A 25725-nucleotide genomic window follows, 5' to 3' on the forward strand; every position below is an offset into this window, starting at 1 on the left:
TATTCTTCGATGCTGTTATACGCGAAACGATACCTAACTGCTATACACATAAGTACCTATATGTAAGTATGTACGTACGTGCATTCCAGCATTGCGCTACTGCGCCCTATCGAATTAACGACGCCCGCCGCGCCGCTACCCTTCCCCGGTATCTTTGGTCCGCGCCTGTACCTAAGTGGCAAACACGGAGGAGGCTACAGAATAAATACCCACAGACTGTTACTTTATAACATATATATTTATTTGAGCTTTAATTGCATTTTAAAATACAACCGAAATAATTAAATAATGACAAATCTGGTAAAATGGTTTCAAGAGTCGCGTATACATGATGCATATCTTTGTGGTTGCGCATTTGTAAGTAGGTAGGTACTTTTCGAGCGTATTTTTCGCGCGGTTGGCTATCCACGTATCGTTCTTTTCGTTTCCGCGAGTATGTAAACTTCGCCAAGTTTACTTGTGCGCGTATGCCGTTCTCCGCATCCACGTAGACCTCGTGTCTCGCTTTTGTCACACTCTCTCAGCAGTCGTATATAATTACAATAATAATATTAATATTATCGTTATATCGATAAATACTTTTAAAGTCCGCGATGGAAGAATTAGAGTTTACAAGAAATACGTATACAAGTGTGTTCCGCTCCAGAGTTGGGCTTTCACGTTTTCGAATACGCGCGCGCGCGTGCTCTCTCACTCGCTCACTTTCTCTCTCTCTCTCACACACACACGCACACGCACACTTTTCCTCTGCGCACCATTGCCTTAGCCTTGCCTTTCCACGCTCTTTTTCTCTGCATGTCGCCGAAAAGCGCTCGCTTATTCTTTCTCTCGTGATCGTCTCACATACGCACAACTAGCACACGCACATACACGGACGGACGGCGCACGCACATACATACGCACGTTCGCTTGTACGAACGGACGATCAAACGCACGCACGCACGCACATGGGCAGGCAGGCAGGCAGGTAGGCAGGCAGGCAAGCTGGCTAGCTGACTCGCAGCAACTACAGATACAAGATGATTCGCCCCGATGATTGTTCGCACCCTGACATGCACACCCGCACGCACGCACGCATGCAAGCTCGCTCGTACACTCGCTCGCTCCTTGGGACGCGATCGATTCCTAGCGCGCCCCGCCATCGAAAATGTGCCGCTACGCCTTCCGTCTGCTCGCTTTATTATGTAGAATAATCGTAATTGTAATCAATATACAGAGGGTATTCGCGATATTTCGAGCGAGAATAATTATAGTATTTTACACTTAAAATGTCGCGTTGGCTCGCACGGCGCAATAAATAGTATTTTTGAAGAAAGAAAATTTATTATACAATGGTCTACTCGTACGCTACGAGTGAAGGAAAACGATATTGTTCGGACGCCGCGTGGTGTCGTGTCGTGTCGCGTGGCGTGCGCTGCGCGACACGTTTCGAGCGGCCGCGAGCCTCGCTATTGCACCGTATCGTATAGTATCGTATCGTATCGTTGCTTCTTCATGCACGCACCTTACACCGCGCCGCGCCAGTTATTTCGCACTCGTTATCCCGTTCGTCCGATACTCGTAGACCTTCGAGGAGATTCCACCCCGAACGATCTCACCGGTTTCGTAGCAATAAGTATGAACAAAGAGATTCCTATACAGGGGCGGACCCTAGCCTAGCCTATGCGCTAATCAACTACGCCCTTACGTTCTAGAGGTATACATGCTGATCTGACCTTACGACAGTTGCGATAGGCAAACGTCCCTCTCCACCGCGTTAGAAAACACTATCTAGGTACAACCCCTGTCACTCGCTTCCTCTCGTTCAGTCTCTTTTTCCCTGCCGCGTCGCTGCCCCATCCCTTTCCCCTCTGCCGTCAGTCTCTCTCTCCCATCCTCTCTTATCGTCCGTCGTATAGTGTCCTTAAGTATTTATAAAATCACAAACTTGGCCGCTAGCCGAGCCCCTTGACTCAGCAGTGCCGCGAGATATGGTGGCATCACATTTTAATTAACGCGGGTTCGACGTCCACCTCCTCGTTGGACGTATCGGCCTTCTTTTCCTGTCGCGTAACTCGATTATCCGGGGAGAAGTGTTGCGCGGTAGATGAGTAACGGGACCGAACGAGAGCGCCTCGGCACGTGGACCACGTTGGCAAAGCTCGGCGATACAAAGGCGCGAACAATAATCGGGTCGGGTCGGGTGGTACGGATGGGAGAAGAAGATGACGAGCGCGAGGCAAAGTACGACACGGTATGTTGCCCGGATAATGGAATCGCGTACGGGAAGGGCAGGTGTGTCCTGGAGGCGGAGTTTGAAAGGTCGGATGGTGTTGGAACCAGTGGTCGCTAATTACAGTCGTTACAGTATAGATACACTTATGTACAAGTGGCACCGCTACTTACGGGGCTCGGACTATACGTATTTGCTGGACAACTGTTTGGCCAGCTCCGTATACTTGAGAAACTTGGAGTGCGGGCTCTCCTCGAGGGAAGAAGCCGCTGACTGAGATGGGCTGCCGTTTGCCTGTGGAAGCGGCGGTGGTGGCTGCGGCGACTTGTTGCGCTGGGACGTCGGGGGCGAGGAAGAAGTGTGACCGACCGGTGGTCCGGTAGCGGTGGTCTGAGAGACCGCGGCCGCTGCTGCGGTAGCAGCTGCTGCTGCCGCAGCCGATCGGCCGATCGTTAGCGGGTCCGGGATCACGCCGTCCTTAACAAAGTGCATCTTTGACAGATGGTGCCTGTAGGCGCCTTTCGAGATGAACGGCGTATCGCAGAAAGCGCACTTCATGATCGAATCGGCGGTGACAACGGCGTCGTTGCACGCCCAGCTGAACGCCAGGATCGCGCCAGGGGTAGTTCCAGAGCCTGGGCCGCTTCCGCTCACTCCACTTACAGCGGAACCTCCGTGACTCGACGTCGATCCGCCACCGCCCCCGGACCTGCCCGAGTTGCCGCTCGAACCTCTCGTCTCCGTTTTGTCGCAGAGCTTTTGCAACGCGGCCAACGGATGACTGCTGGTCTTTCGACCCTGTGAGTCGACCGCGCCGCTCCCACCAACACCCCCGCTACCGCCACCGCCGCTACCGCTGCCGCTACCACCGCTACCGCTACCAACTCCACCACCTCCACCACCCGATAAGCTGTCAAACATGGAAGAAAGAGCTCCGAGGCTACTCGAACCTTTGGTATCCGGTGTTCCACGTGGGGTTACCGAACGATCGCTGCTCGTCGGACTGCTGGTGCTGTTTCGACAGGGACTGCGAGCTAATTGTTCCATTTGGCCGCTCGACCTGGGTGTCGGTGGGTTCATACGCGGCGACAAAACTTCACGACCCTCCTCCGAACCGTCCTGCAGACTGCTCCGCCGATGATTAAACGAACCTTGCTGCTGCTCCTCCTCGTCTCTACAATCTTCCACGACTTCCTTCTTTACGAACACCTCTCGGCTCGTTTGAGACTGCGTCTGCTCCTCCTCGTTGGATCCTCGTTCCTCTGTCTCCTCGTCTCGCGGTTCTTTCTTTACTACTACCGTACCGGTGCCGGTCGCGGTCGTGGTCGCGGTCGCGGATAAGTCCTCGTCCCCGGATTCTTCTGTAGTCGTGTGATGACGTCCCGAGGACAGATTTTGGGAAGCGAGTTGCTTGTCTGGCGTGATGCGATGGTGATGTGGGTGCCTCTCCGAATGACCGACCGAGGGCAGGTCCACGCGCCTTTCAGGAGTCATGGAGTCGGTTCGACCACCACTTCCCCGTTCCGAAACGGAACTTGACTCGCTTCCACTGCGCTCCCTCCGCGCGGCTGTGCTCGACGAGTAGTGTTGGGATTGATGTTGTTGTTGTTGTTGTTGTTGTTGTTGCTGCTGCTGCTGCTGCTGCTGATAGGATCGGAGAAGGTTCATCGTTTGCGGATCTACCAGTGGTTTCGTGTAATCGACGCTCTCGTCTATACCTAACCGTTTGAGAATGCTCGTGCCCATCGGTGCTCCAGGCTGAGCGTGATGCAAGCCCGGCGTGCCGTGCCTGACGCGAGAATCGAAGCTCTTCTCGATCAGTTTCTCGATGGCGTTTAAAACGGAAGGGGAAGAGCTGCCAGTGGTCTCGTTGCCGGTTGGCGTCGGAGTCTCTTTTCCCGGGGTGGTGGCGTCGCTGGCCGACGAAGGAGACCGATGATGCCTCGAGGAAACAGACGAACTGTCCTCGTTTACGCTCTTACGACCACTCTCGGACGGGGGCAGCGTCGCCGGTAAGTGGTTCGACATGAGCGCGTTCTTAAGAAAATTCCGTTGATTCGCGCCCACTATGCCCGCCCCGATGCACTGACGTATATGATCGACAAAGATGGTGGTCTCGATCTTGTCGCCGCACTTCTCACAAGTTATCCTGCCCGCGTGTTTCCCAAGGCTGTGGCCCAGACCAGTCGCGGCGTCGCCGTTCTTGAACTCATTCTGCGCCCGTTCCAGCTCCAACAGCTTCCTCACCGGCAGCGACTTTTTACGCTTCTCTCTCGTCTGCCGACGTCGACCACCGCTCTCGGTGATGGAACGCATTATGTGCTCTTTGTAGTGGGAGTTCTTTACCATATGATTGCTCAGTTCCTTCAACGAGCTGAACGCCTGGTCGCAAACCTTGCAGGTCAAGACAGCGCTCACGTGGCTGCTGGTCGCTCCGGAGCCAGGACCGGTGCCGTTCCCGCCGTGAGGGCCGGAAGCACCACCACTGGTAACCGCTGTGCCGCTTCCACCCCCACCCACACCGCCTCCGCCCGCTCCAGCGCCACCACCGCTTCCACCACCGACGCCGCTTCCTCCCTTGTTCTCGTCCGAGGATTTCCACGAGATGATCTGCTCCTGGGAGATAATGTTGGTGTAGTGTTGAGTTTGCTGCATGTGCGACGTCATCTCGGCTAGGGAACGGAAACTCTGGCCACACCACATGCACTTGAGAATCTGCCTGGTTTGCTCGGCACCCTTGCCGAGCCACACGTCCTGCCCGCGGACCAGCTTTCGCGGCAACGGCATCGTCTCCTTGATCAGTAAATTCAGTTCGGATGGACTCTGTTTGCTGCTCGGAGTGGCCGCAGAGCCAGCACCGCTGTTGCTCGACGATGTCGTTTGAGGCTGATGGGACTGAGGCGTCGGAGGAATGCTGGGCATGCTCGTCTGTTGGGGATGAAGCGCCGATGCGGCAGCCGGCACCGGCATGTTCACACCGCAGTGCTTTGCCTCCTTCATGTGCGTCGTCATCGCGGCCAGCGTGGGAAAGCTCTGCTTGCACCAGACGCACTTCAGTACGTCCTTGGCCTGATCGGCCCCCTTGTTCAGCCAATGAGACTGCCAAGCACTGTGTCGGCTGCCGGACGTCGAACCAGTCGCGTTTCCAGCAGCGGCAGCCACCGCAGCGGCAGCAGCGGCCGCAGAAGCGGAGGCGGAGGCGGAGACGGAGACGGAGATGGAGGTCCCGGTCGGACCTCCAGCCCCGGCGCTCGACGCCGTTCTAAACAGATCCTCACCGCCCAGTTTACTCAGCTCGCTCATCTTCTCGAGCGCTTTGGTCGCCTCGCTTGGCTGATAGGGCTTGTCTAACGCGGACGGCGGTTTCATCTTACCGTTCCAAAGCTGGTGGTGATCCACTACGCCTGCGGTGCTCTTAGGCGATAGCTGCTGCTGACTAGTAGCCGCTGCCGCGACCGCGGCTGCGAAATAAGGAAAGTGCGAGGCCACCACGGGCGAGGTCCACGGCGAGACCACCGGAGGTCTGCCGAAACCGACGCCGACGGCTGTCACGGCTTGAGCGGGATCCTGGTGCGCGAGCGCGACCGCTGCGCTTCCAGTCAGCCTCGAGGACTTGCGGACTGGCGGAGGTGGAGAATCCTCTGGGCCTGGCCGCTTTCTGCTCGGCACCGACAGATCCAGCGGCCCGTTGTTCGTCTCCGTGGAGGAGGAGGGGGTCGGTGGTTTGCTGAGATTCAGTATCTGCTCGTCCTCGTCGTCTTCGGTCGAGGAAGCCTTCCTCGTGCTGAAGTCGAGGACCGCGGGTAACGGTGTGGCCGACGGAGAAACCTCGCCGACGCTGCTCGGCGAGACGAGGAGGCCGGGAGTGGCGGCCGGAGGTGAACACGACGAAGAGACCAACGGTGACACCGAACCGCGGGACAACGGCGAGTGGCCGAGCAGCAGCCTCTGGTGAGTCTGTTGCAGATACGCTGCCATCATCGCCGCGGAATGTGGCGGTAGCAGGGGATGACCAGCGAGCGGAAGAGGCACGATGCCGCTCGGACTAACCGGACTCGCGCTACTCCTCGTCGCGGGCGGTGGAGGGCTGCCGGTCGCCGGACCGGACGATTCCCGAGAGTCTCTCGAGGGACAGCGCGGACTCATTGGCTCTCTGAAAGCATGAAACATAAAGGAACAACGTTACGAGGGAAAGGAGAAGAACGATCGCTCGTGGTCGCGATTATCATTGATTTAGACTACTTGACGCTGTCATCGGTGACGGTGACATCGCGATCGCTTCGTAGTGGTCCCGCTCGAGAATTAACGGCCGACCGTAACGTTGGCAGATGCCTGTACATTAAGGTGATCCATTCTTTTCATGTATAAAATGCAGATTTTCCACAAGGTTACTTTTCTTCCAAGCATGCTAACTACCATCTGTACAAAATTTCAGCCTAATCGGATAATATTTGGAGGTCACTAGGGTTAATCGTTTTTAGGGGTATGGGAAAGAGTGTCTGTCTGTTTTCCAATTAATGACTCTCCAGCTGACACCCAAGTAGATTGAGGATACTAAGTAGTGGACCTGACACAAAAACAACATTTTTTTTAGGCTGTTAAGGAATAACAGCGTCATCGTCATTATCAACTTCATCTATGTTATTCGGTATGTTCCATATTACGTACACACATGGTCCGACAAGAAATTAAGAATTATACTAAGAAGAAAGTAACTTTATTGGTAAAGTATTGTTGAATAATCAAGAACACACATATTTAATGATAAATTATATCAAAATAATACTTTGTAACATACCTTCGCTACAATATTTAACTGTTCGATGCACTTTTTAGAAACTTTTACACCCCACGAAAAATATAAACGTTTCTTTTTCAATGATGGATGCCCGACTGATACTCAATTACCAGTATCATCCTCTATTGTGTCTAGTAGTATACACGATTGCCTGAAGAGTTAGTTATTTCTTTATCGAAATTTTACGAAGTTCCATATTACCTGCCTTTACCGTACTTATCAAAAACTGGCCCATATGAACCATATTTACAGGTCGCAACGATTATTTTACACAATTAAGTATCTATATGGAACATTCCATGCGAACTCGGACAGATTTCGGAGTAAGTTTTCGCAGATTGCTGAAATTTGAATATGTTGTAGTCTTTAGTGATATTTAAACGCACCTCAAAGGATTTTTCAAAATTTTGAAGAATGTCGATTTTACAGCTGTTTGAAGTTAAGTGCTACCTTTTTAGGAATGAAAGAAAGAAACTCAATCTACTAGATAGATAATTTAATATATTTACTTCATTCCTAACCTTGCGTGGCCTTGAAGGCCATAGTATATCATATGGTTGAATTTGTCTTGACAGTCGCTTTCGTACTGGGTAATCAAATATATAGCATTCTATTTAAAAAACTAAAAGTCACCCTTGTTTCAAGGAAAATATTGCGAACACCAAAAACTGAGACACCGTATTATGTTGGATATAAAAAGCAGTAAGAATTTTCCTCGTTCAGTTTTTTTCAAATACTTACCATTTTCGAGAATCCTGTACAAGAATATCAGGTATAGCCGCTTGGCCGCTGCGAGTACCGCACGGCCCGACCAGGTGAGCCGGTGCTGGGCGACGCAGCTTCAACTTTCGGTAATTTTTACGGGGTCAATTTTAAAACGTCCATATTTTTTTAAAATTTGTCCATCAAGGGGAAGGATAGAACTACATTCTCCTTTTTCAGAATTTTAAATTCGCGCGCGATATTAAAAACCTGCATTTGTTTAAAATAATTTCTCAAAAATGGTTCAAATTTTTTTTTAAACTGAAATAATTTTTTCTTAAAGCTTCAATATTTACTCTATAAGCACCGTAAAGCTCATCTTCACCCGTTTACTACTTCCATAGCTATAATGTATTGCAAAAAAGTTACCACTTAACTTCAAACAGCTGTAAAATCGACATTTTTCAAAATTTCGAAAAATCCTTTGAGGTACGTTTAAATATCACTAAAGACTACAACATATTCAAATTTCAGCAATCTACGAAAACTTACTCCGAAATCTGTCCGAGTTCGCATGGAATGTCCCATATATTATTCTTTAACAGCCTAAAAAAAATGTTTTTGTGTCAGCTCATTAATTGGAAAACAGTCAGAAATTCTTTCCCATACCCCTAAAAACGATTAACCCTAGTGATCTCCAAATATTATCCGATTAGGCTGAAATTTTGCACAGATGTTAGTTAGCATGTTTGGAAGAAAAGCAACCTTGTGGAAAACCTACATTTTATACTTGAAAGAAATGGACCATCCTATTGTACATATTGCGATAAACTCGCGCACCTTCATCTTCTGCAAAATCCCTCAAACTATTTTGCTACGACACTGTGCGATCCCATCAGATCGTAACGTATAGTGGAAGAGTGAGCGTGTCCCACGCGAAAGAATCGCGATAAATCGATACCTGTCAAAGGCTCGTTGGCATGTAGTCGGTGCAAAGATCTGAAGTTGAGGAGCGAGTGATCAGCGAGGTCCCAGAAGAAATCGGCAAACAGGCGGTAAACATGAACGCGCTGTCGCGGGCATACGACGCGAATTCGAGATCGACGCGAGAGAGCGGCCGAGAGGTTGCAGACGTGTCGACGGCTCGCTCGTAACTGACTGCTCCTGACTGAATAGCGAATGCGTGCCGCGAGATGAAAGGGGAGCACCGGCACGCATGCAGGGGAAGTTTTCGGGGGGCTAGCGGACTGGCGGGCTGGCGCGGGGTCCGGAGGCGCCAGCGCTGCAGCCCGCTACCGGCACACATATCCACCACCGCCACCACCGCCCCCGTTTCGCAATTGTAGATGCGGCAAAGCGGTACCGGAGCGGTGTCACCGACGGCGTTAGTGGAATCGCCGACGCGGAGACCGACGCATAACACGTGCCTATCTCTATTAGCTGTATGACGTCGCACGGCAGTCACCGATATCAGTCTGGCACCGGCTTATTTATCTCTTTGTCTCTCTCTCTCTCCGTGAAGCCAATCCTTTCCCACTAACGCCCCCGTTCCGCCTCTCTCTGTCTTTCTCCCTCTCAGTCCCACCCCTCTCTCATTCGTTGCATCTATTGCTCTCTCTCTGTTCATCTCGTTCCCTTGCGCAGGCAGCGAACGGCGTTTGCCATGCCTCGCTCGTGCGCGGCACGGTTCCGTGACGATTCGTTGCGCTCAAACAACGAGAATACCCGTGTGTGTACACGACAAGGGGCACCCGACGTCGGCGACTTCAAAGCGAACGGCAGCACCGCTCTCGTTGATTTAGGCGGTTTATGACGAAGCCCTGGGTAAAGCACCGGCTAATGAGTTCGAAGCGAACCGTGTTCGCCGAAATTTACGTCCGTACCGTGGTATAGGTAGTTTTCACGGCCGCCCCTTCCGTCCCGTTACGTGCTCGGTGTACGCTTCGCCTCTCTCGACTCCCGGCGCGGTTTTCCCGTATAGATTGGGGACATTCCATGCGAACTCGGACAGATTTCGAAGTAAGTTTTCGTAGATTGCTGAAATTTGAATATGTTGTAGTCTTTAGTGATATTTAAACATACCTCGAAGGATTTTTCGAAATTTTGAAAAATGTCGATTTCACAGCTGTTTCAAGTTAAGTGCTAACTTTATTTCAATGCATTATAGCTATGGAAGTAGTAAACAGATGGAGATGAGCTTTACGGTGCTTATGGAGAAGACATTGAAGTTTTAAGAAAAAATTATTTCAGTTTAAAAAAAAAATTTGAACCATTTTTGTGCAATTATTTTAAACAAATGCAGGTTTTTAACATCGGGCGCGATTTTTAAAATATGAAAAAAGGAGAATATAGTTTTATCCTTCCCCTTGATGGACAAATTTTCAAAAATATGGACATTTTAAAATTGGCCCCGTAAAAATTGCTGAAAGTTGACGCTGCGTCGCCCAGCACCGCGGTACTCGCAGCGGCCAAGCGGCTATACCTGATATTCTTATACCAGATTCTCGAAAATGGTAAGTATTTGAAAAAAAACTGAAGATGGAAAATTCTTACTGTTTTTTATATCCAACATAATACGGTATCTCAGTTTTTGGTGTTCGCAATATTTTCCTTGAAACAAGGGTGACTTTAGTTTTTTAAACAGAATGCTATATATTTGATTACCCACTATGAAAGCGACTGTCAAGACAAATTCAACCATATGGTATACTATGACCTTCAAGGTCACACAGGGTTAGGAATGAAGTAAATATATTAAACTATCTATCTAGTAGACTAAGTTTCTTTCTTTCATTCCTAAAAAGGTAGCACTTAACTTCAAACAGCTGTAAAATCGACATTTTTCAAAATTTCGAAAAATCCTTCGAGGTACGTTTAAATATCACTAAAGACTACAACCTATTCAAATTTCAGCAATCTACGAAAACTTACTCCGAAATCTGTCCGAGTTCGCATGGAATGTCCCTTTGGAGAAGTGCAGGTTTACCTGTCCTGGGGTCCCGTGTCCCTGAGTATCGTGGGATTCAGTCTCGCGGTAGCGGAAGGCGGTGGTGTAGGCGGTGATGCGTCCTCGTCCTCCTCCTCATCGGTCGCGTCCCCATCCTCTTCCTCTTTGGCTGCAGCCGCGCAACCCCTCTCGCTAGGGCTAATTGGGCCGTCATCCTCCGCGCAATCGCCCTCCTCCCCTTGAAGGTCCGTGCCGGGCCCTGAGCCTTCGACTCCGTCCTCCCCTGCAACCAAAAATCGGACGATCGTTGAAGTCGGTGAACTCGGTAGAATCGCGCGACAGCGACCGTTCAGAATGACACGGCTTGGACGGAGAATTGGGAAACGACCAAGCCAAGTATCGAGCAACTGTGCAAAGAGGCATGAATGTTGAGCAATGGAACGCCGCTATCGGCTCATTTATCAGCCTTTCGCAAGCACGGCGGCGACACAACAACCATGTCGACGTGGCGAACGACGCGAGGGTGCGAAACGTGGCGGGACTGCATCGGATGCGTCAAGCGAGATCATGGCAGGCCATTGTGGAGCGTGCCCCGGTCTGCCGTTCTCCGCATTATGACTCTTAATCAAATCGCTTCTGCGTCGGAATCTTCGATAACGAGACACGGAATCGGCCGTGGTATCGCCCCTCGTCGTCGCGACATTTTGCCAAAAGTGGGTTGCGCGGCCGCTTTTCTCCCTCGGTCGATCCTCCATTTGCCCTTTAGTCGGAACGTGAGTCACTCTATTGAAAAGCATTGGAAAACATTGCGCTGCAGAGGGATGCCGAGGGATGCAACGTGCATCGCCATCTTGATCCCGCGACGCGTCCGCGTTCGAGATGGCGAGACGAGAAGCCGAGAAGCCGGGAATGCCGATGTTCTGCCGAAGAAAGCGAAAGAGGCGGAAAGGAGCGAGCACACCTCCCTTTCGTGAGGGTGGGGACAAGCAGGACGAAGAGCACCGTCCTACTTTGCCGAGTGGCCAACCAAACGATCGTTTGTTCGCCGATGGGTCACGGAAGAAGGAGGGAAAGGAGATCGCGCATTGATCCGCGGAGGCATCGGCAACTAATTACGCAGATTTATGTCCCCATTGTCCATTGTCTCTCTCACCCGTAGCGGCCCTCGGGAGCCCTGCGCGACCGTGAACGATTCCATGGAAGAGGCTGCTGCTGCTGCTGCTGCCTGCCGATCCAGCCAGCAACGGGAGGTGCCCGAAGAAGCAACGACCAACGACCACGAAGACGGCTACGTCGACGACGAGAACGAGGAAAACGACAACGAACGGCAACAAAAGGAAAAGTACGAGCGTGCTTTGGAACCAAACTCGCATCGAGAAGGGATAGTACGCGAGAAGTCGAGAGATCAGGGCGGACCACCGGCGGACAGCTCCGCCCGCTACAAACATTCTTCTTCTCTTTTCTGTTTCCTCTCGTCTCGTCTCGCCTCGTTTCCATTTTCCTCTTCCCTCCCTTTCCGCGAGAGGATCCCTGTATATTTCGCTGAAAGAGTGGCGAAAGTCGATAGCTGCCCGGTATCGAGAAAATCGTCGCCGAGATAGATCTCGTGCGGCGAACGGAATAGAATGCAAATGGCTGTGCGAGGTAAGATCGTGTATCCCCCATTGGCAGGCCGCTAACGAGGAGGCTCCAGGGGGTTGCATATCCAACCTCGGGAAAGATACAAGAGAAATAAGGAGCGTGGCGTACCGAGCTGGAAAGCGGCCGCGGCCGAGCCCTGACACCCCGACCGGTGCGGCGCGGAGATGCTGTTGCACGATATCTGCTCCTCCCGTACTCGGCTCGACCAAACGTTGCGCCTTACCAAACACCGGGATACATTAGTAGACACGTACGACAGTTTACCCTCTCGTTTCGCCTCCGCGCCAACTCTATGTAGGTACGTGCACGCGGATCCGATCTGATCCCGTACCAACTCGCCTATCCTCGTTCTCGTCCTCGCCTACCATTCCCTTTACCACTCGATCTCACTCCTGCCCCCAATCTTGGTCGTGTTTCTTCCGATCATCCTACTGCCCCGCACCAATACGCTGTCGGTACACGATGCCCAACAATAATTAGCCTTATCGGCGAATCCTTGCCTTCCTCGTTTCACTTTTTCGCTCAATCTCCGTCCCTTTTTCCCTTCCATCCTACGCCTCCACCCCCTCGCTCACTCCCCCTTTTTCACTGGCTATGAGGTACATTGAGATCTATCCAGCAACTCACTTCTACCGGTTGTTTCCTCTCGAGGTTCTCCGCGTCTGTACCTGGATGCGGCTAACCGGTAACGGCCAACATGCCCGTAGAGTAAAGGTAGGTAAAAGTTCGCAGCGGGTAAAAGTTCGCACTATGCGAATTTCATTGTTCGAGTTCTGGCAGTGGCCAATGGTGATTGACAATCAATTGTCAATTAAGATAGAGTCGCCAGTGTCGAATTGTGTAGCTGTGCTTCGTTTTGTTATCGTACAATGCGGTGAGTACTGAATTCGTTAGTTCTGATGTAATATTCTTATTTTTAGGAATCAATATTATTCCTATAATTTGATCAGTAAATATTTTAATTCATATGTCGTCTGAAAGAGATGAAATTCTTCTATTCAAAAGTGCTAATAGAAGTTTTCAATTCTCCTCATAGATAACAGGATTGATTAAACAATGGAAAAGTAGCTGTGGGGGCAAAAATTCGAATGTGAACTTTTGCCCCAAAATAATTTGACGGGTGTTATAAATTCATTAAATTTATTTTATTTCTAATGTTTGCTAAATTAATAACGAAAACTGATTAAACCGAATATAAAAAATAAATTTGAAATTAATTTTCAATCACAACATGGAAATAAATTTTGAATTTATGATAGATGAACCACGCTGATATCAGCTTTTCATTTTTTTATATTAATTTTTATTCCACAATATTTTTCCAAAATCCTTTTTAATTAACTTTTTGATTAAAATATCAGCTTGAAGTAAATGAAGCAATGAAAAGAAAATCTGAATACAAGCGTGCAAATAAATAATTAGAAAAGTAAAAAAAAATCCCCAAAAATTACGTCTATTTCTGAAATAGTTTGAAAGGAACAAGACAAATCGGTTCCAAAAAGAGAATAGCCCAACCATCAACGTCTACGGAAAGAATAATTTGTCCTTCTTGCGAAGAAGAATACACAGATCCTCGAGAAGACTGATGCCTGCGCAAACTGCGAAGGGGATAATGTTATGTGCGACTACTGTTACCTTGATTAACAAAAAATTAATTTTAAACTATTAGTCGTTTTGCTATATTACCACAACTATCGCATGTTGGAAAATAAAACACTTTTGTGGAAATTTCTCGTTCTGTTCTTTTACCCCGTATAGTCTCTGCCTATCGAATAATAAGGGATAGTAGTCATTTCTCACAAAATGATATGTGCTATCGGTGTAATACCAAGGATTTTAGGGAAGTCTAAACTGTAAGTGCGCACTCTTGCCCCACAATACTCTACACGTGTCGATACGACGTAGTACTGGATTACTGGTTAACCGGTATCCGGGTGTCCGGGTGTTCGAGTGTCCGGGTATCCGTACTCGGTAGGAGCGAGCCGAGAGCCGCGATCCGCTCGACAGCAGCACGATGGTCACGCTCGCGACTCGGCTGGACGACGAAACGACGAGACCACGAGATCGATGCCTCCTAATTGCTGAGAAGGGAGTCTGTTTCGTCGCGCCGCGGCTGGCCACTGCTTCCAGGCGCTTTCGAAATTATATCGCGTGCTCCTCTGTCGTCGCGAAACGAGCAATCCCGTTGAAACGTTCGTGCACCTAAACCGCCCGGTGATTACGAGCGTTCGGCGAAGACGATCGGGTCGTAAATTTTAATGCGGCCAAGTATTACGGTAGCGTCAACTCCCGTCCCGTTCAAATTTATGCACCAGCGGCGTATTAAATCAGTTACGTTTGCCAGTAATTAGACTCGTTGTTAAAGCATCGTGCGCTGCGAAAATTTACAGCGGCACGCATGAGCTTAATTGTTTGCAGGGGCAATTGAGATAACGACTTGTTCTTGCGCCTACCTCCTTCGCGCGTCATCTTCGTCTCGATCCGTGGACGAACTCTACGGCATGGGATGGAGACGCTGACCGAATCGATGAAAAACGCTGGGAAACGAAGGAATTGGAGCGCTCGGTCGCGGGATCTAGCCGAAGAGCGAGCAATCGGGCGAGCCACGCACCGGAAATAAAGCGGCGCGTAGGTAATAACGAGTAGCGACCATGGCAGCGAGAAAGCTAGCGAGCAACCAAGCTATAGAGCGGCACGGGGGAAAGGAAGGAACAAAAGGAGCAACGCAGGAGGACAAGGCAGGACAGGACAGGAGAGGAGATGAATTCCTGATGCGAGAGCCGTCGGGAGGCTGGCGAGTAGAGTGACAGGAGGCAGACGAGGAGACGAACGGATGGACAGACAGGCAGGCAGACAGACAGACGGACGGACGTACGAAGCAAAGGACGAGCGAACGGGCGGTCGGACAGAAGGACGAAGAGAGATGAACCGAGAGGAAGAGCAAAGGGAGGCTCCGCATTGTGATTCTCTCGCGGTCTGCCAGAGAGTGACTGACGGGTGAATCCATTCTCCTTCCTTCATTCTCCTCTCCGTCCTTCTTCCTGCCGCTCCTCGCTACTTCTCCTTCTCCCTCTTCTACCTCTCCTCCCCCTTCAAGCAACCGGCTCTTGAATCCTCGCAACGGCCTCGAAACGTGTTGAAGACGAGGCTCGCGATGCATAGTACTCCCGTTTTCGCGAATCGTTTCGTTCGAGCCGGCCGAAGCAGATGGCGAGATCCGCGGCCTCTCATCTCGGGGTCCCTAAGTAGTACCTACGTATATTTGCGACTCGGCCGATCTCGCACTTGTATCCGCGAACGCTGATGCGAGTCTCTCGTTCGCGAGGGCGAAAGACGTGCCCGTTGGGTGTCGATGGAAACGATTACGATTCGCTCGATCCGCTCGACTCGCTTGCCCTTCTTCTCTTCTTCTTTTGCTTCTTTTTCCAATCGCTTTGTCTTCCGAACCGGAACGTCGGGTGGTCGGATTCGTGAGTCACTTAGCCGTCCGAACGAGACGACAGGGCCGAACCGAAGACGGAGCACCTACGGTAGACCTACCGTAGTCTACCTGACTGATTGACCGATGAGGCGACTGTTATCCTAAGTCAACACTCACTCCATCAGCCTGTCGAATCGCTTCCTTCCATCGGCCGAGCGCGCCACCGCGCCACCGCGTTCCCTCGTCCTCCTCGTCCTGCTTCCAGAACGGGCTTCGGCTTACGAATCACGATTCCACCGCTGCATAAAGAATACACCGTCCGTCTCGCGAATATCCAATAGCTGAACCGCCGTTCTTTCTCCCCGTTGGCTAGCACCCTCTGGATTAAGACGTTGAATCGGTCCCGGCCGGCACGCGTGCCCAACGCATTCGCGAACAGAAGAAATACGATTCGCCAGTGGGTCGAAAAACAATCGCGGCCTCGCAGCAGCTCGTAACGAAATCGACGCAAAGCATTCTCCCCTTCAATTTTCAATGGGGATATTCGAAAGTCGCGGCACTTGGACACGCCTCGTTCAATCTCGCGCGATCGACAAGGCCCGTGAAAACCCCGAATCCACGTCGCCCGATTGCTTTTCTCTCACACCTTTCCCTTGTCCCCGTACTACATCCACCCCATCCCCATCTCTCTTTCTCCCCTGCGAGATACACACGAGCGAACGCTCATTCTCGCCTTTTCTCTTCTCGTCCTCGCCCCCCTCTTCGACTACGAACCGGCAAGCCGTGAGATCTCGGATTTCCCGAGCTGGCGTTTCGGCTGCAGAATTGTCGTTCCGCTTCGTAACAAAGTCGCGGCAAGTACGCGGAAATATTACGCGGCAGAAGCCATGCGCTTTTCATTTCGTTCGACTACGACTTGATCGAGCAGTGGAGGCCTCGCTGCACCGAGCATATCTGCGACAATGAGAGCTGCGCGCCTTAACGGAGCAGGCTGGCGATGCTGATGGTGATGGTGGTAGCACAGCATGGCCCGTTCCGCAGGTAAATTGCCACGGCCGGGATTAGCCCATCGCTCGCTTCACCTGCTATATTTTATCGTACTCTTCGATCGCGTGGACTTCAATGGTCCGCGGTGCGATTTGCTCGCGATACGGCGAGTCCCGCGACTCGCGGAATAACCTCGTCTAAGTTCTCAAATGTCGCATCCACGTCTGGCAGCTTGTCCGTCTACGACTCAGAAGCCAACGAACGATTCGCTCCGGCAAAGTCGCGACGACATGGTTTCATCGAGGGGGAACAGTCCATGTATGTATAAATGGGATGGGGGCTCGGTGAAAGTGGAAGATGACGAAGCGCGACAGACACGTCGAGCCGACGCGATGCGACGGTGAGCGATGGACCTGGAGCAACTCGGTGGCGCAAAAGTCGAGACTCGCGCCAACGAGTTCGCTGGACAGGTGAAAACCCTTACCGTTTCCCGGGCAAAGGAAATCGTCATTAACGCTTAAGTACGGATGAACGCCAGCTACGTTTGCAAAGAAGTTAGACTCTGCGCGAGGACAGCAGGACGCTGAAAATGATCGAGTGGCGGATATATTTACATAGAGACACTAGCACACGTTTACGAGCGTGGTTGAGGCAGTAGCGCAACCCTTAGCTTCGGTGGCCGCAAATCCCGGTCTAACGGTACTGCCACCGGTAGTCTTTTGCAATACCGTTCTTGATGGAAGTCGAAGCAGGGGGAAGTGGCTGGATCGAGTGAATCGTGTCGCGGGTACTTGACCGAATGGTATTAATGATCGGGCGTGCACGGTCGCGCCGTAGGTGCGTCCGTTGATGCAGGTAGAACGACTGGATGATGGATGATGGATGATGGAACATGCGTCCGGTAAGACCGACCGACCGACCAACCGACCGCTCGCTCGTTCGTTCGTTCGTTCTCGTTCGTTCGTTCGTTGGTTCGTTCGTCCGTTCGCTCGTTCGTTCGCTCGTCTATCCGTCCGTCCATCCGATGCGATGGTGCAACAGGCGACAGTGATGATCGATGCGCGACTGCCGTAGGTGCTGCCGTTGTTGCGGCTGCTCCCGCTTAAAAAGCTGGAATCCGCAAACTCGTTTCGCGCGGTTCGGTTGCCGCGCTACAGGTCTTCTCTTGGCGTTGACGAGGAAGCATCGGTGCAGGCGAGTTTTGCACGGTACGGTTTGGAACCGCTACGCCCGAGAAGCGCGTGCAACCGGGCGCGGTTCGAGAGAAGAAGAAGCATTGGAAGTTGGAGGCATGGATAGCGACGGAAACGAGGGGGTGTCGCGGTGTCGGCGGACACTCGACAGGGTCGAGGTGCCGCGGGGCGACGGCCTGGCGAGGTAGAAGAGGAGAGATGACAGGAGGACGCCTTCATCACGATATCCGTCACTCTTCTTCCCTTCCTTCCCTCCCTTCCCCCCTGTTCTCGTTCTTCGCCCGTAACCTCCGAATCTCCTCATCGTTCGCGTCTCTTTCTTCCACTCTCCGTCACGCCGCCTTTCGAAATGTCACTCCTGTTACCGACTGGCGGTGCAGAGGCCGTGACAACAATAATTGTCAGCGAAGCAACGTCCCTCGAGTCGGCTACGATCGAGAGACGAAGAAAGAGAGAATTAAAATGTCGATGGAAGGACGGCAGCGTGGGGGTGTGAGGGCGTGCGGGAAAGAAAGGATACGGAGGAGAAAGAGATACAGAAAGAGAGCGAAAGGATCGCGAGACGGATGATGCTCGCACGCGGGAAAGAGCGAGTGAACCGCTCTATTTATAGAACCGGCAACAAACACGGAGCAGCTGGTGTCGATCCGTCCGGTTATCGTTTCGTTTACACAGCCTCTCTGTGTCGTACCCCTCGCGAAGTGGTCGCGCGAGAAGCGAGCAGCCAGCAACTCGGCTTTCCCTCGGACAAACGACTCTGAAATTCTTTCGGCGCCAAGTTCGCCTGTTACGCCCCCGTTGCGGGCGACGTCTGATCCGTCCGTGTTCGATCTTCTCCCGAATCGGGCGCCCGGCCGCGATCGGGTACAACGACCCGTCTTCTCGCGGCCGACGCGCCGTGACAGCCGTCAAAAAATAAGGCGCGTGACCGGCCTGTATCTTAATCCCGAAGAAGAGTGGATATCTCGCGAGACGACCGACTGGCCGGACTCTGCTGCGAGGAGTCGCTCCCGAAATAGGCTGCTGCCTCGTACGAACCGGCAAACGACCGCCTCACCGATCCGTCCTAATAAATATTGTGTCAACGTAAATAAGTGCGATGCCTCGTGGTACGCGCGAGAGACTGCGTTCAACGAACGAGCGAACGGACGGACGGACGTTCGGGAGAAGACTACGCACAGACAGGGGAGCGATCCGTCCTCCGGATGACGGACGGCTGATGTACGGAAGGACAGGTGCGCGCGGTTCTCGATCTCTTCACCCTTCGCTCCACCGTTCGTCCCTCCTCCGTAAATACAAGCGAGCAGCAATTGCCACGACGAAAGAATTTCTACCCCCACCCCTTGTCACGCTTCGTCATCGTCCAAGCCGAAATCTCGCATCTTTGTGCGCTTCTTAAAATCGTTTCGCGACACTGCCGGGGAGGCAGTATATCTAACACGAATTCGCAGCGACGATACCTCTTCGTAAATGAAACTCGACTATAAATAATTGTGCGAACGCAGTGCGAACCTCGCGAGAAAGAGGATATGTAGATTTCAATTACTTTTCGTAGAAAGGAATTGTTCCAACTGTTCGAATTCGGCAATGGAGTGTTTGCTGGCTGCTCCAAGTACGACGAAGGAGGCGTAGGGTAAGCAGGTCAGTAGATGGACGTTTTAGCGGATTCCGATTTTTACATCAAGGTGTTTCTTAGAAATATCTGTTGTATTAGAAAAAAAATCAAAAGCTTTGCACGAAAAAATGCATAAATTTAAAGAAAAAAATTACTGTAAGTAAAAAAATTAATGTATTTAAGCAGAAAATGATGAAAATTCTACTCAGCCCGTATCACCAGTAGATGGACTATAGGGCTAATAGATGGACAGTTTAGAACCAATAGATGGGTGGGTGTCTGGCTAGACGTATAAAAGGCTTATTAGCTATAGTAGTGACCTAGATGAAGGCATTTAATGTTAAAATATAGTTTATTTTATCAAATTTAAAAACGTATGCAGTCTTCATTATCCGAAAACTGTGCAACAGGTTATGGCCCCAGAGTGCAAATAAAGTGAGGTTATATCTATCCTAAAGTGATCAGACGTCCTGGATTGTGTATGACTGTCCCGATTTGACATGTAACCTTTTTAACATTTTCGTAGTGGCACAAAGTAAAAATATATATCCATATAGTTATTTTTGATATTCTATGATCAATGTAGTTAATTTTTTGTTATGAGAAAAAGTGTTTTTAATTTTGTTTTAATTTCTCAGAAGTATATCTTTATTATATAATTAAATAAACTAAGAAAATGATGTCCTTACGAATGTGGTAAGCTTCCTTTTAAATGTCCCACATTCTAACATAAAACGTCTGGTCACTTTAGTCTAGCCAAAACGGTGCAACGGAGAAAGAAATATTGTGTGCTTATATAATTTATTACTTTCTTTCATATATTCTAATCAATAAGATAATTTAACAGGGAATTATAAAATTTGACTAGTTTCTTTAACAGATTCAACTATTAAATCCAGTGAAATTTCGTTGTTCCGTCTCCTTCGCTGTTTAGATTTGTTTCTTATAGTATTAACGGATTACAAACTTTATTTACAGTACTGGATTTTCTTTGTGAAATTAAAAAAAAACGGCTTCAAAAGGTTCAATTCTATTCTGTCCATTTACTCGGTTTAGGTTAAAAAATCCATACCAGTACATGGACAGTCATTTTTATAAGTTCTATCGCTTTATTTTTCTTTGTTTACGCGTTTATTTATAAATTGTTAATATTTCAATACAATCATCTATTACAGACCTCTTTACAATACGTCCAACCACATTTTTTATTAACTTGAATGCACGAATACGCTGAGCAATGGCTACTAAGAATCGAGCGACTAGCGCATACTGGCGTAAGACCGTACATATAAATACTTTTTCGCATACAAAAAAAATTTCAATAAATATATTAATGTTTTATAAAACAACAAACGTTTTTCTACAAAATAAAAAAAAACAATAATATAGATTCAAACTCTAGTTCTTTCAATATTAACGATTAACCAACGATTCGTCCATCTACTGGCCTGCTTACCGTAGTACGGTATCGATCGGTCAGTCCGTCACAGTCAGTTAGGCAACCCAGTCAGCCAGTCCGTCAGTCCGTTAGTCAGCCGGTTCAGTTCGGTTCGGTTCGGTTCGGTTCGAGTAGTCGTTGGTACCGAAGGAAAGTCTAGAAACTGTTCCAGCGCAGTGGTAAGGGGGCCGGTACCGAGGTCGGAGCAGATTTATGCGACACACATGCGGCAAGGCGTATAACTCACTCGCTCGCCCATAATATCCTCCCTCTGCCCCTTCAACCGCCGTTTCGCCTCGCTTCTTAGCCCCCCAAAGGCATCGAGATGAGAGACAGATACAGCAATACCGTCGAACCAGACCGACGCAACGATATTTATTACGAATCGGTCGGGATTATGTCGCATCAGTGGTTCTCACTGGTAACCACGGGGAAGGAGCCACCGGAGTACGGTTTCTTTCGCGAATACATTTGCAGGAGGGTGCTATTTAGGCAGCGCGTAATTTTCATTTGTGGTCCTTGAAAAAGCCCGCCGCGAAAAGCAGGAAAGAAAGCGAAGAAACGCGAGGGAAAAGAAGGATCGTGTTGCTGGTTAGCTGGCTGTGACCATACCGAGGCTAGTTAGTTCGGGATCGCACCACCTTTGTTTGCACGCCCCACCTTTGGCATCGACGCGACAGCAGACACGCGTGTAGGTGCGCGTGCACGCACACCACCGCCGCAGCAGTAGCCGTGGCATTATATCGTGAGCACAGAAGTAATTTATAGTTGCAATAATTTATTGGGTACCATGGGGTTTATACTTGCCTGACGTGTAGCCATCCGTCACCGTCAGTGACGTCACCTCCCTCCACATAATGACTACCTACGCTCCCCGACTCCTCCCGTCCGCTCTCCAGTCGTCGTACCCCCTCCTACCTACCTCGGTTATCGTACACCCTTCTGCCTAACTAACTCCACTCTTCCTGACCGCTCGGACGATTTCTCCGCACGCCGCCGCAGCGGTCGTGTCTCGAATCCACCGAAATTTACTGAAATTCACTAAAATTCAACGTCCTCTGTGACGAATCTCGACCGAGCTCCCCGCGTTATTTATTGTGTCGAGTTCGCGATCTCGAAACGCGTTTCGATATCGGTACCGGTATGGGTACATACGACATGTCCACGACCGTTCGACGGGGTGGAGAACGGGTGGCGAATCGCGATTGTTGCGTAGAGAAGAGGTAGGCACCCAGGCAGGAGGGGGACGAGCGACGCAGTCACCAGAGGCGTCTCTTGATGGCTGGCAGAGACGACGAGTAGGTCCAGGACTAGATATGCCCGTCACGTTTCTAGCTCGCCTCCCGTGAGAGGAACAAGCAAGGAGAAGCGAGAGATGAGAGAAAGAGGCAGAGGAGATGGTGGAGATGGTGGTGCAAGAGGCGAAGGTGTCTCGTATAGAGGGTGATACCGCGCGCGCGGTGCCGGTGCCGGTGCTGTTGGAGGAAGCCGACCGACTCGACGCGACGCGACGCTGCGAGTGGAAATGACGTTGACGGGCGTTTGTCACTGTCCTCGGCAAATAATATCCAACACCGCCCGGTATATATCCATCCTATTACCTCTCGGCGGAGCTTGCTCGGTGTGCACGGTCGCTGGGACCGTGGAAAAGAGGCTCGCATACGGACAGGCGGGCAATCGTGTGCGTGACGCTCGTACGCACTACGCCGCCCGTCGTACAATCGTACACGCGTGTAATCGGTTGTGTACCTTCTACGAGGGATGCTTGTTCGATGTAGTACATTTTTGCTGTTCAACGCACTCTCCCGCCTACAATCTTTTCGTTCCAGTTCCCCGAGCTGCACCCCTCCAAGTCCCGACCTTCCACCCTCTAATTCTCCATCGTCATCTGTCCCTTGTGTCATGCTGATCGGATGGATGACCGAGGAAAGGGAAACGAACCGCGGTTTATCGAGAGAGGTCGATGAAATTTGCTTAATTAAATTTGAAATTGCGAGCGAAAGGAGAGAACGTTGCGCTCTCCTGTCGCGATACACCTGACGGACAGGACCGCGTGACAAAGATGCAGCTCTCGACGTCCCCTTCGACATCCGCCATTCCCCTTAAGCGCTGGGGGAAATGATCGGAGCTGCTGCTCTTCATCAGCAACGTAATCTTCCGTTCTTCTGGCAGAAGATAATAATTGAGGAAAGATAATCGAGCCGTGAGTCGCGTTGCGTCGCGTCGCGTCGAGTCGCGTTGGGGCGAACGGATACTGCGCGAGAAGGAGACTGATGGGATCGAGTCGATCGGGGAGGACTGCCGGGTTAGACGGTAGAAAGGGTGGAGGTTCTTGGCGACAGCCGTCAATCGATTGTCAACCGGGTCAGGCGACCAACCTAACCTAAACCGTCCTCTATCCTCCTTCTCGTCCTGTTACTCGCGTACGTATCCGTTTCAACTCCGTGCGGAACACCTTCCTCTGCTCCCCCTTCTCCTGCTTTTGCTCGCCACCGTCTTCCCCTCGTCTATCGCTATCGGTTCGCATATTCCGCCAGTTTCGTCCACCTTCTCCCTGCCTGGCCCCTGCTTGCGACGATACCGAAAAGGACCGGGAGGACAACGCCTTGGCAACGTCCACGATCGACGAGTGAATGTGCACGATGGTCAGGTCAGTCGCGAACGCGATAATCGAACTGCGCTAGGGGAGGAGCAGTTCTCCCTTGGTTCTATATGTATAGTAATTGACGCGCCTCTTGGTTTCTCCTACGATCTCATCGAGCACCGTTTAGCAATAAACTTGTTCGTTCCGAAGTGTTCGAAAATTAGGGTTATTCGTGATCCACAATCGGATGATTAAGCGAAATTCGGATCTCAAGTCGTCGACATACATAGAGGAAAGGTGGGATAGTTGATCAGCGGGGATACGTGATCACATCAGCTTTTTAATTAATATATTGGCAATTTGTGCCTGCTGTCACGTTATCGTGGTAATGTTTGCATTACCGCTACACTTCACGTTGCAGTTTTCTTTTGAGAGCATAGAATAATGTTGTTAGAAGCTTCGATCTGATTTGCAGCCAAAAAGTAAATAGGTACTTCGGTTTGCTTGTTCTTCCTCCTTTTCGAGTAAATGTGTCATTTTCAACGATTTGAAATATAGTAGGTAAAAACAGCAATTTCTGGTCTATTAATGCTATTTATTGATTGATCTAAATATTTAAGGTAAGTTTAATTTTGCATCTTATTCAAATCGAGTGCATTTAGGGATACTTGATCAGCTGAAAATGACCCAAAAAGAACCATAGAACGGCTAATAAAACGGAAAAATGCAGCAAAAAAAGTGAGAAGGAAAATTTTTTCTTCATCATCATCATCTTAATCAGATGATATTTAAGTGAAATGTCTTTTAGGAATGCATTTATGTTGTTTTATGTCATAAAGTTTAATTCTTCGGTTTTATTTTTTTAGTAATTCTTTCAAGTTTGTTATAGTTTACTTTCTTTCAATAATATTCCATTTATTTCATGTTATTGACGAAGATAATAAATATTTTTTAGAAATTTAATGTGTTATTACTCTTAAAGTTCACTGATCAAGTCTCCCTAACCTTTTGATGAAGTCTCCCCTTCAGTGAGGGATACTTGTGCATAACACCACTGCCAGAAAATGTTGAAATTCAGTCATTAAAATTAGTTTTCAGCTCTCAAATTTGTACAAGTATATTGAAAATACTCTAAGAATCAAAACTTACATAATTAAATACAAACAAAGCAAACCACTATCATTATTTTACTAAAAAAGCAAAACTGTGATCAACTATCCCACCTGTCCTCTACATACATCTACCGCGACTCGTGTATAAACGGCTACAGGGAACAAGGGAACGCGATGATTGTTGATGATGTAAATCGGCAGCTCCGATAAGAAGGTTGAATTTCATTCGGCGAAAAGTAGGTACGTCGATCCCGTTAGATGCTTCGAATTCACGGAGTCGGATGTAGTCGGCGCGAATCGTCCGCGCATAATGTTTCGTGGTGACTCGGAAATCCGAAAGGGGATGCGAGCCGCGCGGACAAGCGATACGCAGGAAATCGTGGAAGGGTAGAGGATCGCCGAGGGGATGGTTAATCGAGCGTCGAGAACCGTGCGGCGTTCAATTTGCCTCGATTAACGTTTGCCCGTGACAGCGGACCAACGAGCCAGCCAACTGCCTCCGAGGGCGAGATGAAGAGAGAGAGGGGGGGATAGCGGCGAGGGAAGAAGCAAGAAGAGGAAAGTGAGATCCTGCGCGTCCCTGGGGAAGAAGCGGAAAGAAGTTGAAATGAACGCGGACTCAGAGTGTTTGGAAGCGCGACGACTCCGCCGACTCCACCGGTTTACACGTCTGGACTCCATTCGCCTACGAGGAGTCGCGCGTCCGTCCGTAGCGAGGGATTCCGCGGGGTAAAGGAGCAGGCCGCCGTCTAGTAGCCGCCTGGCAGCCTAGCCGCCTAGCCGCCTTTCCGGACCCTCCCCACCGTCGATATCAAGACAGCCGTCCGACAGATCAATGCTGTGAGCGGCGACGACGCCTGGGCGTCCACCGTCGTTCACTCTTCGGACGTATTCCAGTTGACGGACATGGCCTGGCGACTGGCGAAACCTTAGTCTGTACTCGCGTCGCAGCCGAAATTCTCGATCGATTTCTCGTTTGCCACTGAGAGCAAACGGTAATGGGGAGGGCTCGACGAAGAACGACGTCCGTTTCTTTCGGATAAACGTGGTCGGGATCGATAATGGGTGGAGGATG

General features: G+C 50.2%; 1 protein-coding gene across 8 annotated transcripts in view; it reads right to left on the reverse strand.

Annotated features, from left to right (window-relative positions):
* Nucleotides 1-219: 219 nt before the first annotated feature.
* Tio (zinc finger domain-containing protein tiptop) overlaps nt 220-25725 on the reverse strand; it is an 88412-nt gene continuing 62906 nt past the window's right edge. For all 8 annotated transcript variants that reach the window (XM_076822983.1, XM_076822981.1, XM_076822982.1 and 5 more), the window contains 2 exons: nt 10699-10942; nt 220-6365 (listed from right to left, as the gene is read on the reverse strand). In XM_076822983.1, the coding sequence (XP_076679098.1) occupies nt 2396-6365; nt 10699-10942 (4214 nt within the window). In that variant the 3' untranslated portion in view covers nt 220-2395. The remainder of the gene's footprint in view (nt 6366-10698; nt 10943-25725) is intronic.

This window comes from Andrena cerasifolii, chromosome 11 (assembly GCF_050908995.1).
Source record: "Andrena cerasifolii isolate SP2316 chromosome 11, iyAndCera1_principal, whole genome shotgun sequence".
In the NCBI taxonomy this organism is placed as follows: domain Eukaryota; kingdom Metazoa; phylum Arthropoda; class Insecta; order Hymenoptera; family Andrenidae; genus Andrena; species Andrena cerasifolii.